Source organism: Hippocampus bargibanti, linkage group LG01 (genome assembly GCF_051943395.1).
Source record: "Hippocampus bargibanti isolate YZ-2025 linkage group LG01, ASM5194339v1, whole genome shotgun sequence".
NCBI classification, from domain to species: Eukaryota; Metazoa; Chordata; class Actinopteri; order Syngnathiformes; family Syngnathidae; genus Hippocampus; species Hippocampus bargibanti.
The window spans coordinates 1638488-1651102 of record NC_142734.1 but is presented as its reverse complement, the minus strand read 5'-3'; the positions used below and the strand labels follow the sequence as shown (position 1 = coordinate 1651102).

The 12615-nt window shown below is 42.3% G+C and overlaps 2 protein-coding genes across 5 annotated transcripts; both read left to right on the top strand.

Moving 5' to 3' along the window:
- Positions 1–161: 161 nt before the first annotated feature.
- LOC148902686 (FAST kinase domain-containing protein 2, mitochondrial-like) lies at positions 162–2630 on the top strand. Its single transcript, XM_088995986.1, has 4 exons — positions 162–1081; positions 1160–1263; positions 2292–2400; positions 2493–2630. Exons 1-4 carry the CDS (start codon positions 464–466, stop codon positions 2628–2630), a joined length of 969 nt encoding a protein of 322 aa, XP_088852112.1. The 5' UTR covers positions 162–463.
- A 352-nt stretch (positions 2631–2982) lies between these two features.
- Positions 2983–12549, top strand: LOC148902685 (FAST kinase domain-containing protein 2, mitochondrial-like). Of its 4 annotated transcripts, none has more exons than XM_089023061.1 (11): positions 2983–3922; positions 4001–4104; positions 5134–5242; positions 5336–5459; positions 6499–6638; positions 7740–7912; positions 8567–8730; positions 8817–9056; positions 9736–9796; positions 9877–10042; positions 12258–12549. In XM_089023061.1, exons 1-11 carry the CDS (start codon positions 3308–3310, stop codon positions 12306–12308), a joined length of 1947 nt encoding a protein of 648 aa, XP_088879187.1. In that variant the 5' UTR covers positions 2983–3307; the 3' UTR covers positions 12309–12549. The 4 variants fall into 4 exon arrangements, with proteins under 4 accessions (XP_088879187.1, XP_088879274.1, XP_088879027.1 ...); XM_089023148.1 differs by having other exon boundaries at positions 2984–3922; positions 9928–10042; positions 12258–12541; XM_089022901.1 differs by lacking the exon at positions 12258–12549 and adding an exon at positions 11837–12076 and having other exon boundaries at positions 2984–3922.
- Positions 12550–12615: the final 66 nt, after the last annotated feature.

Genomic DNA, 12615 nt, shown 5'->3' with positions numbered 1-12615 from the left:
GTTGGTGATGATGGCTTTAAAATAAATCTAAAACCATACAAACCACACAGTAAGGTGTAATTTGATTTTTTGAATTTAAATATATTGTAATTTTTACGTATCGTAAGCAGACACCAACCAGCACCGTTCTCGTGTTTCCGTTTGCAGAGGGACCGATTTAAGCGGTGCGCACGTCTCGACGAGGCATGTGAGAATCCAAGTTAGAATAACAATTTAAAAAAAACATTATGGGACATTTAAATTAAAGGCTTTTCGTCGTTAAATGAAATTTACGAGGTGCTCGCCTGATTATGTGTTGTTTCGTAAACACTATAATAGCGTGTAGTTGCTGGCGTTTTGCTCGTGTTGACCTTGCGATAATTTCCCGTCCGACACGAACGTTGATTCGCTCGGCTAAGCAAAATATGAAATCTGTATTTAATTAGAGTTTATTATTTGAACTTACTCGCAATCTTGGTGGAAAATGTCTCTGTGGTTGACGCGTGAGGTCATGAGGCGGTCTCTTCGCTCCGGCATCTTTATGTTCAAAACATGCTGCTCGATCGGGGCTATTCCGGCGAATAACTCGTGTTTCTCCCAAAAATGTTTGACAGACATTTATGCTACAAGGCAAATCAATTCATGGCGGTGTTGTAGTTTCAAGACTTCCGCGAGGTTCCATTCACAGGACGCCTATTTGGAACCAGAGAAAACTAACAACGTTGTTCCTACCCCAGTGGATGAGACACATCACCCTTTAGACCAAGGAAAGAAGGGCAACCCTTTCTTTGAGCTCCTACTGCAGTGCGTCTCCCCATCAGACGTGCTTGACCTCACCGAACAATATGCACCCACCCCTCACCAAATCAGCAACTGCCTCACACATATGTGGGCCGGCATCAAGAAGATGTCAGATGAGCAGAGGCGCTGTGAGCTGCTATTGATGTTTGAGCACCCTGCATTTGACCGCTTGTTGCAAAATGGCGTCGCCAATATTGGAGCCATGCGATGTGACGACATGGCCTATTGTCTGCTGGCGATGGTGAATCTCGGTGTGCCTCAAAGGAGCCGCGTGGTCCAGCTGTATCTCCGTGCCTGTCAGGTACTTAAGCGTCATGCTGAATGTTGTTTATTCTTCTTCATTTCATTTCATATTTGTTTACTTGTTGTTCACCGACAGGAGAAGTTGAATGATTTTGATGAGAAAAGTCTGTCCATTTTGGCTTCCTGTCTGGGACGTATGGAAAGCACCCCCAATGTTGATTCACTGAAACACGGCTTGAGGTCAGCCTTAAGAAGTCGTGTATGAATGTGATTTCTATTCAAACAATACTGTGATACCTCGGTTTACGAACCCCTTGCCTTACAAACTTACAAACGTTAAATTTATGAACATCTTACCTTGGCATACAAACTATTTTTTGGGATACACACGGAGCTGCCACAATAAGTGATGTGTCGTTCGCGAATGAGCTCGTTATCCTAACAAGAAAATGTCAGCCGGATTGTTTTGGTCCTCTATTGCCCGCCCCCAGTCTTCGATTAAAGGCACGTGATTGGTCAAGAACGCAGCAGTGAGGGAGGGGGGGGGTTTAAACATTAAAGAGACAGGCAGATGACAGAGAGAGATTAATAAAATAGATAGAAAACAGTGACATTTGGACTAGTTTCAACGTTGATAGTTCAAAGGCAGAGTGTAGACTGCAAGGTTAAAATATGCCATTAATCTCATATATCATCAATCACTGTGAGACTGATAAAGGCAAATCCAATCCAATCCAATCAGGCTCCACAAACAACCAGCACAAGCCATCTGTACACTTGATGCGAAACGCTATCAACCCAGTTTAACAGAACACAACTGATGAAGAACAAGGTAAAATTATCGCATAGAAAGCACCTACAAGGGATCATTCCTCAAGATGGTAAAAGAAGAAGGCGACTTTCCTCATCAAGTGTTTAATGCTGATGAAACCGGCCGCTCCATTCCATCAAGCCATCAACGACAATCACAAAGGTAAATAAAATGACTTTATTATACATTACAGTTTATTTCTTTAATTATAATACCATAGCACATTTATTATACATAAAATAAGGTATACCTTGTGTAGGTTTAAGGCTTAGAAAATGAGAAAATTATGTTTTATGGGGACCTAGGAACGGATTATTCTCATTTTAATGGTTTCCTATGGAAATTTAATTTTTGGGATACACACTTGTCTCCTTTCACATTGTGTGGGAACCAATTAAGTTTGTAAGCCAAGGTATCAATGTATACCGTTTCTGATCTTTTTTTTTTGGTGCTCCAGGCTGGTGGTTGAGGAACATCTTCCCAGGATAAACAATGTCTTGGCTCTCCAGACTGTGATGCGCCTCTTGGGTAAAGATATGTCACTCGACCTCAAACGGAAACTTGAGGTATGCGTCAAGTACTTTTTTTTTTTATACAGGTAAAGTTCTCTCGCACCGCCTTTTAATAAATATCCTGAACATGTCAATTGAATTTTCAGCGAAAGGCCTTATCGATGACAGAGAGGTTCACGCTTCCCAATGCACAATACATGATCTCCACCATGGCCAAAATGGGATTCTATTCCAAACCGTTGATGGATATCTGCAGTCAGAGAATTATAGGTATGTTCCAATGAACTCATTTGTTGCCAGAAAATGTGCAAAAATATGTCCACTCCAGTGCCAGGGTTATTGTCGTTGTCAATCAAATTTCGTTATAAGTAGACACCAACCAGCACCGTTCTCGTGTTTCCGTTTGCAGAGGGACTGATTTAAGCGGTGCGCACGTCTCGACGAGGCATGTGAGAATCCAAGTTAGAATAACAATTTTAAAAAAACATTATGGGACATTTAAATTAAAGGCTTTTCGTCGTTAAATGAAATTTACGAGGTGCTTGCCTGATTATGTGTTGTTTCGTAAACACTATAATTTTGTAATTTTTACGTATCGTTATAATCAGACACCAACCAGCACCGTTCTCGTGTTTCCGTTTGCAGAGGGACCGATTTAAGCGGTGCGCACGTCTCGACGAGGCATGTGAGAATCCAAGTTAGAATAACAATTTAAAAAAAACATTATGGGACATTTAAATTAAAGGCTTTTCGTCGTTAAATGAAATTTACGAGGTGCTCGCCTGATTATGTGTTGTTTCGTAAACACTATAATAGCGTGTAGTTGCTGGCGTTTTGCTCGTGTTGACCTTGCGATAATTTCCCGTCCGACACGAACGTTGATTTGCTCGGCTAAGCAAAATATGAAATCGGTATTTAATTAGAGTTTATTATTTGAACTTACTCGCAATCTTGGTGGAAAATGTCTCTGTGGTTGACGCGTGAGGTCATGAGGCGGTCTCTTCGCTCCGGCATCTTTTCGTTCAAAACATGCTGCTCGATCGGGGCTATTCCGGCGAATAACTCGTGTTTCTCCCAAAAATGTTTGACAGACATTTATGCTACAAGGCAAATCAATTCATGGCGGTGTTGTAGTTTCAAGACTTCCGCGAGGTTCCATTCACAGGACGCCTATTTGGAACCAGAGAAAACTAACAACGTTGTTCCTACCCCAGTGGATGAGACACATCACCCCTTAGACCAAGGAAAGAAGGGCAACCCTTTCTTTGAGCTCCTACTGCAGTGCGTCTCCCCATCAGACGTGCTTGACCTCACCGAACAATATGCACCCACCCCTCACCAAATCAGCAACTGCCTCACACATATGTGGGCCGGCATCAAGATGTCAGATGAGCAGAGGCGCTGTGAGCTGCAATTGATGTTTGAGCACCCTGCATTTGACCGCTTGTTGCAAAACGGCGTCGCCAATATTGGAGCCATGCGATGTGACGACATGGCCTATTGTCTGCTGGCGATGGTGAATCTCGGTGTGCCTCAAAGGAGCCGCGTGGTCCAGCTGTATCTCCGTGCCTGTCAGGTACTTAAGCGTCATGCTGAATGTTGTTTATTCATCTTCATTTCATTTCATATTTGTTTACTTGTTGTTCACCGACAGGAGAAGTTGAATGATTTTGATGAGAAAAGTCTGTCCATTTTGGCTTCCTGTCTGGGACGTATGGAAAGCACCCCCAATGTGGATTCACTGAAACACGGCTTGAGGTCAGCCTTAAGAAGTCGTGTATGAATGTGATTTCTATTCAAACAATACTGTGATACCTCGGTTTACGAACCCCTTGCCTTACAAACTTACAAACGTTAAATTTATGAACATCTTACCTTGGCATACAAACTATTTTTTGGGATACACACGGAGCTGCCACAATAAGTGATGTGTCGTTCGCGAATGAGCCCGTTATCCTAACAAGAAAATGTCAGCCGGATTGTTTTGGTCCTCTATTGCCCGCCCCCAGTCTTCGATTAAAGGCACGTGATTGGTCAAGAACGCAGCAGTGAGGGAGGGGGGGGTTTAAACATTAAAGAGACAGGCAGATGACAGAGACAGATTAATAAAATAGATAGAAAACAGTGACATTTGGACTAGTTTCAACGTCGATAGTTCAAAGGCAGAGTGTAGACTGCAAGGTTAAAATATGCCATTAATCTCATATATCATCAATCACTGTGAGACTGATAAAGGCAAATCCAATCCAATCCAATCAGGCTCCACAAACAACCAGCACAAGCCATCTGTACACTTGATGAGAAACGCTATCAACCCAGTTTAACAGAACACAACTGATGAAGAACAAGGTAAAATTATCGCATAGAAAGCACCTACAAGGGATCATTCCTCAAGATGGTAAAAGAAGAAGGCGACTTTCCTCATCAAGTGTTTAATGCTGATGAAACCGGCCGCTCCATTCCATCAAGCCATCAACGACAATCACAAAGGTAAATAAAATGACTTTATTATACATTACAGTTTATTTCTTTAATTATAATACCATAGCACATTTATTATACATAAAATAAGGTATACCTTGTGTAGGTTTAAGGCTTAGAAAATGAGAAAATTATGTTTTATGGGGACCTGGGAACGGATTATTCTCATTTTAATGGTTTCCTATGGAAATTTAATTTTTGGGATACACACTTGTCTCCTTACACATTGTGTGGGAACCAATTAAGTTTGTAAGCCAAGGTATCAATGTATACCGTTTCTGATCATTTTTTTTTTTGGTGCTCCAGGCTGGTGGTTGAGGAACATCTTCCCAGGATAAACAATGTCTTGGCTCTCCAGACTGTGATGCGCCTCTTGGGTAAAGATATGTCACTCGACCTCAAACGGAAACTTGAGGTATGCGTCAAGTACTTTTTTTTTTTTATACAGGTAAAGTTCTCTCGCACCCCCTTTTAATAAATATCCTGAACATGTCAATTGAATTTTCAGCGAAAGGCCTTATCGATGACAGAGAGGTTCACGCTTCCCAATGCACAATACATGATCTCCACCATGGCCAAAATGGGATTCTATTCCAAACCGTTGATGGATATCTGCAGTCGGAGAATTATAGGTATGTTCCAATGAACTCATTTGTTTCCAGAAAATGTGCAAAAATATGTCCACTCCAGTGCCAGGGTTATTGTCGTTGTCAATCAAATTCTAGGAATCCACAGAATCTTGAGTTTTAGGACTACATAAACGTTCAATATAGAGTTAGAAACCTTAGACCAGGGGTCGGGAACCTATGGCTAAAACTAAATACAGGTAACATTCGACTTACGACCAGCTTGACTTACGACCACCTGTACTTACGACCATGACCTCCAAACCCTATTTTTAACATTTTAATTCTACGCCTGGCACCGCTATGCGCTAGCAGGCCGGCAACGCGTACGACAATTTTAGCCAGCCAGCATGTCACAAACTCGCACAGCAATCGACCGTGTGATGGTCGGACGGGTTGCGAGTCATTTAGCCTCCGAGTCTCTATTAAAAATTTTGAATGGATTTCGACTTACAACCATTTTGACTTACGACCGTTTGGTCGGAACGGAACTCGGTTGTAAGTTGGATGTTACCTGTACATATTCTCACTTTTTCGCTGTTCCTTTCCTGTTGGGGCTGCTGTTGGCGCAAAGCGCAATTTTGATTGGATGATACTGGCCGTCATGTTGAAACAGGTAAACACCCCTTTAAATAAGGCCAAATGAGTAAAAAAAAAATGACAAGTACACTTGAGCTTCAAAGCCTTTGTGGAGAGAAAAGGTTCTGATTCTAATTTGCAATGAAACAGTCGAATGTCAGTGGCATTTTAACAAGCCCCATGCTAACGTTAGCGTCAATATACTTTAGTGCGAGACAGCACAAAGCAAGTGTGGAAGCTAATGAGCCTTGTGCAGGCTAGCTAGCGGTAACTTTGCGTATGGACCCGGCAAGTTGACTTTCATTCCGATCGTTTGGCCGGAGAAAATCGGGAATGGCACTCCACGTCACACTTTCCAATTCCCGAATACATTTGTGAATGGCAGTGAATGAGTTAAAAATGAAAATTCAACTAGTTGCTTTTTTTTTTTTTTCAAAACTGTTGTACTCGTTTGTGATTTGCGCAGATAATCTCAACGGAGTCCCGTTTAACAGGCTGTTAAAAGTGCTGTTGGCCTGTCGTGAACTGCACTACCGAGATTTGAACCTGTTCACTAGTATCACGGACTACGTTGCCTCCACATTCGGCATTTGGAGCCAAAAAGAGGTACAGTGATACCTCGGTTCGCGAACCCCTTGGCTTACGAACCTTTTCGGTTTACGAACGTTAAATTTATGAAAAAATTACCTTGGCATATGCACTATTTTTCGGAATACACACCTTTTTCCTAACAAGAAAATGGCAGCCAACTTGTTTTGTCCCCTATTCCCCACCCCCAGTCTTCGATTAAAGCCACGTGATTGGTCCAGATTGCTGACGGCTGCCTACTCGGACGCCATCTTGGATTTCTTTGTGGTTTATATACTACAATTTGACATTTTGGTTGGGACTTTATACTAAAAATAATAATAATAATACATTTCATTTATAAGCGCCTTTCAAAACTCTCAAGGTCACTGTTCTGTCACAGGATAAATTTTCCTGTGGGTGAGCAGCGGCAGCCACATGCGCCAGCGCTCACTCTACTCGAGAATAGTTAGAAAGCTAGCTAGCTAATAGAAAGCTAGCAAGCTAATAGAAAGATAGCAAGCTAATAGAAAGATAGCTTGTAGCTAGCTAGCTACCATATTTCCTGACTCAAATAGCTACCCAGCTAGATAGCTAATAGCTATCCAGCTATCTACATAGCTAATAGATAGCTAGCTAATTTATAGCCAGCTAGCCAACAACTGGCCAGCTAGATAGCTAATAGCTAGCCACTAGATAGCCAGCTAGCTCATAGATAGATGGGTTGGATTTGCCTTTATTAGTCTCGCAGTGGAGAAATTTACATTTCACAGCAGCAAAGTTATGAAAGAAATGAAAGTAGAAAAGCAAAATACAGGAGCTGCTGGAAAGGCAGATAGCCATTAGCCATACAGCTAATAGAAAGCTAGCTAGCTAATATGTTTCCTGACTTGGCTTGAAGATTGCACCGCTAAATGGACTTTATCAATTAACCTTTTGAATTTAGCTAGCATCATGTCACTTGACACGTTTGATTTTCTTTTGCGGGCCGAATAACATGATGAGGCGGGCCAGATTTGGCCCCCGGGCCTTGACTTTGACACCTGTGCATTAGACGGTTCCGCTGAAAAATGGATGTGGTCAAGATGATTATGGTCACGCTTCATCTGATTTTCCATCATTATTCTTACTCCACTCCAGGTTGTCCTCTTCCTCTCAGCGTTTGAGAGCCTCGCTTTTTGTCCCACTCCACTCATGGCGGCGTTTGCCCAAAGAGTCATCACCAATCCAGATACTTTAAGTCTCAAAGACCTTCTCTGTGTCCTCAATGTGTACGCGACCCTCAACTACGGCGCGCAGCAGGACGGAGAGCGGTATGTTCTTCAGTACCCTTCGAGTTCTCACTGATACTGATGGCATACCTGCCAACAACTACTGCGATAGATAGATAGTTAAAAGGCTGAGTGTAGACTGCAAGGTTAAAATATCACATCATCAAACAACCCGCACAAGCCATCTGTACACTTGATGCAAAAAGCTATCAACCCAGCTCAACAGTACACAATTGATGAGGAACTAGGTAAAATTATAGCAGTGAAAGCACCTACAAGGGGTCATTCCTCAAGATGGTGAAAGATTACGTTCCACAAACCAGCCACTGCATTCCATCAAGCCATCAACGACCATCACAAAGGTAAATAAAACGACTTTATTATATGGTAGTTTATTTCTTTAATTACAATACCATAGCACATTTATGATACATAAAATAAGATACATTATATTTTGTGCGGTTTTAAGGCTTAGAAAATTAGAAAGTAGAAAATGATGTTTTATGGGGACCTGGGAACGGATTATTCTCATTTTAATGGTTTCCTATGGGAAATACATTTTTGGGATACACACTTTTCGCCTTACACACTCTGTCTGTGAAGCAATTAAGTTCGTAAGCCAAGGTATCGCTGTATGTGAAGGGCACAACAACAGATAATGAGCAAATTTCATGAAGCTAATGTGTTTTTGCGCAGGTTTCTGCAAAGTCTCAGCAAAACTCTGGAGTTCTACCTTCCCAAGATTTCTAGTCCCGAACTGTTAAAGGCTTGTTCTTGTCTCTGCCTCCTTGGCCACTTTCCATTTGCGCCACTGGAGAAACTCCTACAGTGTCCCACCCTGGAGGAACTGAGTAGCAAAGGTCCGAGTTGTCAAAGCAGCAATTTAAAAAAAAAACACCTCCTTCTCCCCGATATAAATCCTAATTCATCTGAATTTTCTTCACAGCAGGAAAGTATCTCAGGAGACAGGAGCAAATGTTTCAGACAGTGCACCTGTCCCTTCATCTTGACCAGCATGTCCTCCCTCGAACACTGTCCGTCCCCCCAACTGTGCTGGGGGAGGAGGTGACGTCCAGCGTGACACCTGTCAATCAGCATCTCTTGACGCTCCTGCGAAAGTTATTGTCCGACCAAGCAGATGTAACGCTCCAGGAAATGGTGGTCGTGGAGAACTTCTACTTCATAGGTCATTAAATATGGATTTTTTTAATGAGAAATCACATAAACACTGAGAGAAATAATGTGTTTTTTCTAGCTTGGGTGCCGATAAAGGGCTGTCCAGACCTCTGGCTATGTTTTTTTTACCTTCCGCAAGGTGGCAGCATTTCCCTTTTTTTTCAATGTTCGCGCTTTGTTCCTGCTTTAGCTGTTGTTCAAGCGCTATATAAACCAATATGGATGTTTCTTGCGGGGGTGCCAATCAAGCGCTGGTCAGACCTCTGGCTATGTTTTTTCCCTTCCACAAGGGGGCAGTATTTCCGTTTTTTTTTTCATGTTAGCGCTTTGTTCCAGCTTCCGCTGTTGTTCAAGCGCTATTTAAACCAATATGTATGTATTGCATTGTATTTTGGATGGCCTCCCTCATTTCAAGCTCATATAACTTCAGACACATATCATTTAGGAATTAACTCTTTTTTTTTTCTATAAAAAAGGAGTCCAAGATTTCTTATGCTGCGTTGAATGTTTATGTAGTCCTACCACTCTCAATATTGTGTGGATTCTGGAATTCGAGTGAAAGTGACAAAAACCCTGGCACTGGAGTGGACACATTTTTTGCACATTGTCTGGCAGTCACGTGCTATAATTCAGATGTGCTTATTAACAAAATAATTCCATCTGAATAATTGATTTTGTTTCACTGTTAGATGGCGTGATCACCAAACGTCTGGCAAACGAAACCCCCGGTGAAGAAACACAAGTACAAAAGTAAGATAAATGTGGGGAAACTGTCGATGCTGCATTTGCTTGTTGTAGGTTGTGATGCTACCTGTGACCCCCCCCCCCAGACCCCCTTCTTCAGAATGTTCTAGAACCTTCCACTCTTATCACTGTTCTAGAATGGCAGTTCTTTGTCCGCCTTCATCTGCTTTCTGCTTTGGTACGTCTCAACCCAGAGGTCTGCTGGCCGTCAAACTTCGCCATCTGGAAATTTTAGGCTATATTCCAATCATGGTAAGACTTTCACAATAAGACACGCTATATTGCTTGAAGTTTGAAACTCCTTTTGCCAAATACCGTCAACCATTGTACCGTGATATCTCGGTTTACGAACGTTACATTTATGAAAATTTTACCTTGGCATACAAACTATTTTTCGGGATGTGTCGTTCGCAGACAAGCCCGTTCTCCAAAAAAGAAATTGGCAGCCAACATTTTTTTTGTCCTCTATTCCCCGCCCCCAGTCTTCGGTTAAATCCACGTGATTGGTCCTGAACGCAGTAGTCAGGAGAGGTGGTTTAAACATTAAAGAGACAGTTGTTGTACTAAATTCATCCTGTCTACTTGATAACTAATGTTAAGCAGATTCCTTACTTACAGACAGTGTATTGTCGGTGTTCAAATACCTGACATGTTTCGGCGACTACTTCCGCCTTCGTCAGAGTGTCACGGATGTTGCTGTGACGCGCCATTTTCAGCTGGTGTTGCTATGAGGGCGTGACCTACCTGTCAGAACTGACAGGCAAGCCACGCCCCCCGCTGTCCGCTCGTCCCTCCAGGATGCTGCTCCAGGTAGTAGAGAGCATGTAAGCTCCCTCATCCCTGTTAATATCCCATGCAAGTCATGCAATAAATCATACATCGGGGAGACAGGAAGGAGTTTCAATACAAGAAAGAAAGAGCACAAGAACGAGTGCGAGAAGGAGACGGCAACAATCCAAACAAGAGCAATAAAAGAACAAGCACAACAGGAGCACCATAAATCAGCCATCACGGACCACTGCAAAAGAGAGAACCACATCATGGACTGGGAGAAGGCCAGAGTCATCCGCACCGAAGACAACAAACATCAGCGCTGGATCAGGGAGGCCATTGAAATCCGAAAGCGAGGACCAAGGACCATCAACAGGGATGAGGGAGCTTACATGCTCTCTACTACCTGGAGCAGCATCCTGGAGGGACGAGCGGACAGCGGGGGGCGTGGCTTGCCTGTCAGTTCTGACAGGTAGGTCACGCCCTCATAGCAACACCAGCTGAAAATGGCGCGTCACAGCAACATCCGTGACACTCTGACGAAGGCGGAAGTAGTCGCCGAAACATGTCAGGTATTTGAACACCGACAATACACTGTCTGTAAGTAAGGAATCTGCTTAACATTAAAGAGACAGGCAGACGACAGAGAGTGACAAAATGGAGAGGAAACAGTGAAATTCGGAGTCCTTTTAACTTTGATAGCTCAAAAGCAGAGTGTAGACTGCAAGGTTAAAATATCCCATCAATCAGGATCCACGAATAAACCGCACAAGCCATCTGTACACTTGATGCAAAAGGCTATCAACCCAGCTAAACAGAACACAATTGATGAAGAACTAGGTAAAATTATGGCAGAGAAAGCACCTCCAAGGGATCATTCCCCAAGATGGTGAAAGAAGAAGGTTACGTTCCTAAACAAGTGTTTAATGCTGATGAAACCGGCCACTCCATTCCCTCAAGCCATCATCGACCATCACAAAGGTAAATAAAACGACTTTATTATACAGTACAGTTTATTTCTTTAATTATAATACCATAGCACATTTATTATACATAAAATAAGGTAGATTTTGTGTCGTTTTAAGGCTTAGAAAGTAGAAAACTATGTTTTATGGGGACCTGGGAACGGATTATTCTTATTTTAATGGGTTCCTATGGGAAATTAGCTTTTGGGATACACACTTTTCACCTTACACACTCTGTCTGGGAACCAATTAAGTTTGTAAGCCAAGGTATCACTGTACTGATTGACCCCCATCCTCTTCCAATCGTCAGATAAGAGAACAGGAGCTGAAGTCTGAAGAAAAGGCCATACAAGTCCTCACAGCACAAATTTTTCCGGAAAGACTCACACCCTGAATGAAAATCAGTATCTGATGGTGTCAAACTCATTGTAGCAGTGGTGGACCGGCAAAGCCTGCAAAGCCTTCTCTGCTAGCCTAAAAATATCTGACTCACGAACTGACGTTAATTGTATTTTGTCCATGAATTCTTATTAAATAATTCCAAATTGTCTTTCAGTGTCAGTCATGTTTGTTTGACCCTGTTTGAGTTACCAATGTTTTTCAGTCTAATTTCGATCATGGTTTTGTTTGTTACTTTGGACTCCTTTTCTTCTTATGATTTTGTTGTTGTAAATATAGTTCTTTCTGTCTTTATTTAATACAAGTTGTCAAGTACGCCATATCTCCCTTAGGCCTGCTATTTGGGGGTCCACCACCACCACCATGGATTCGTGACAGAATGACTCGACCAACCACTGGACACCGCAGGCAATACAATACAATACAATACTCTTGAGAACTATTTGAATCATATTCGTTACTGGATGAGTAACAAGAAAGCATCTTATCAGAATCTGAAGCTATTGTTTTGATTCTAGAGCAAGGCAAGACGTCCTTGCGTGACGTCACGAACAAGGGGGCAGGACCTTCTGAAACTCGGCATCTCTGAGGTCATTTTGTAGTAGTTTTGGGACATTTTAAGTCATTTTTATTAGTGTTTTGCATTTGACTAAAAATATCAATAAGTGTGAGACCCCATTTCGTCAACAT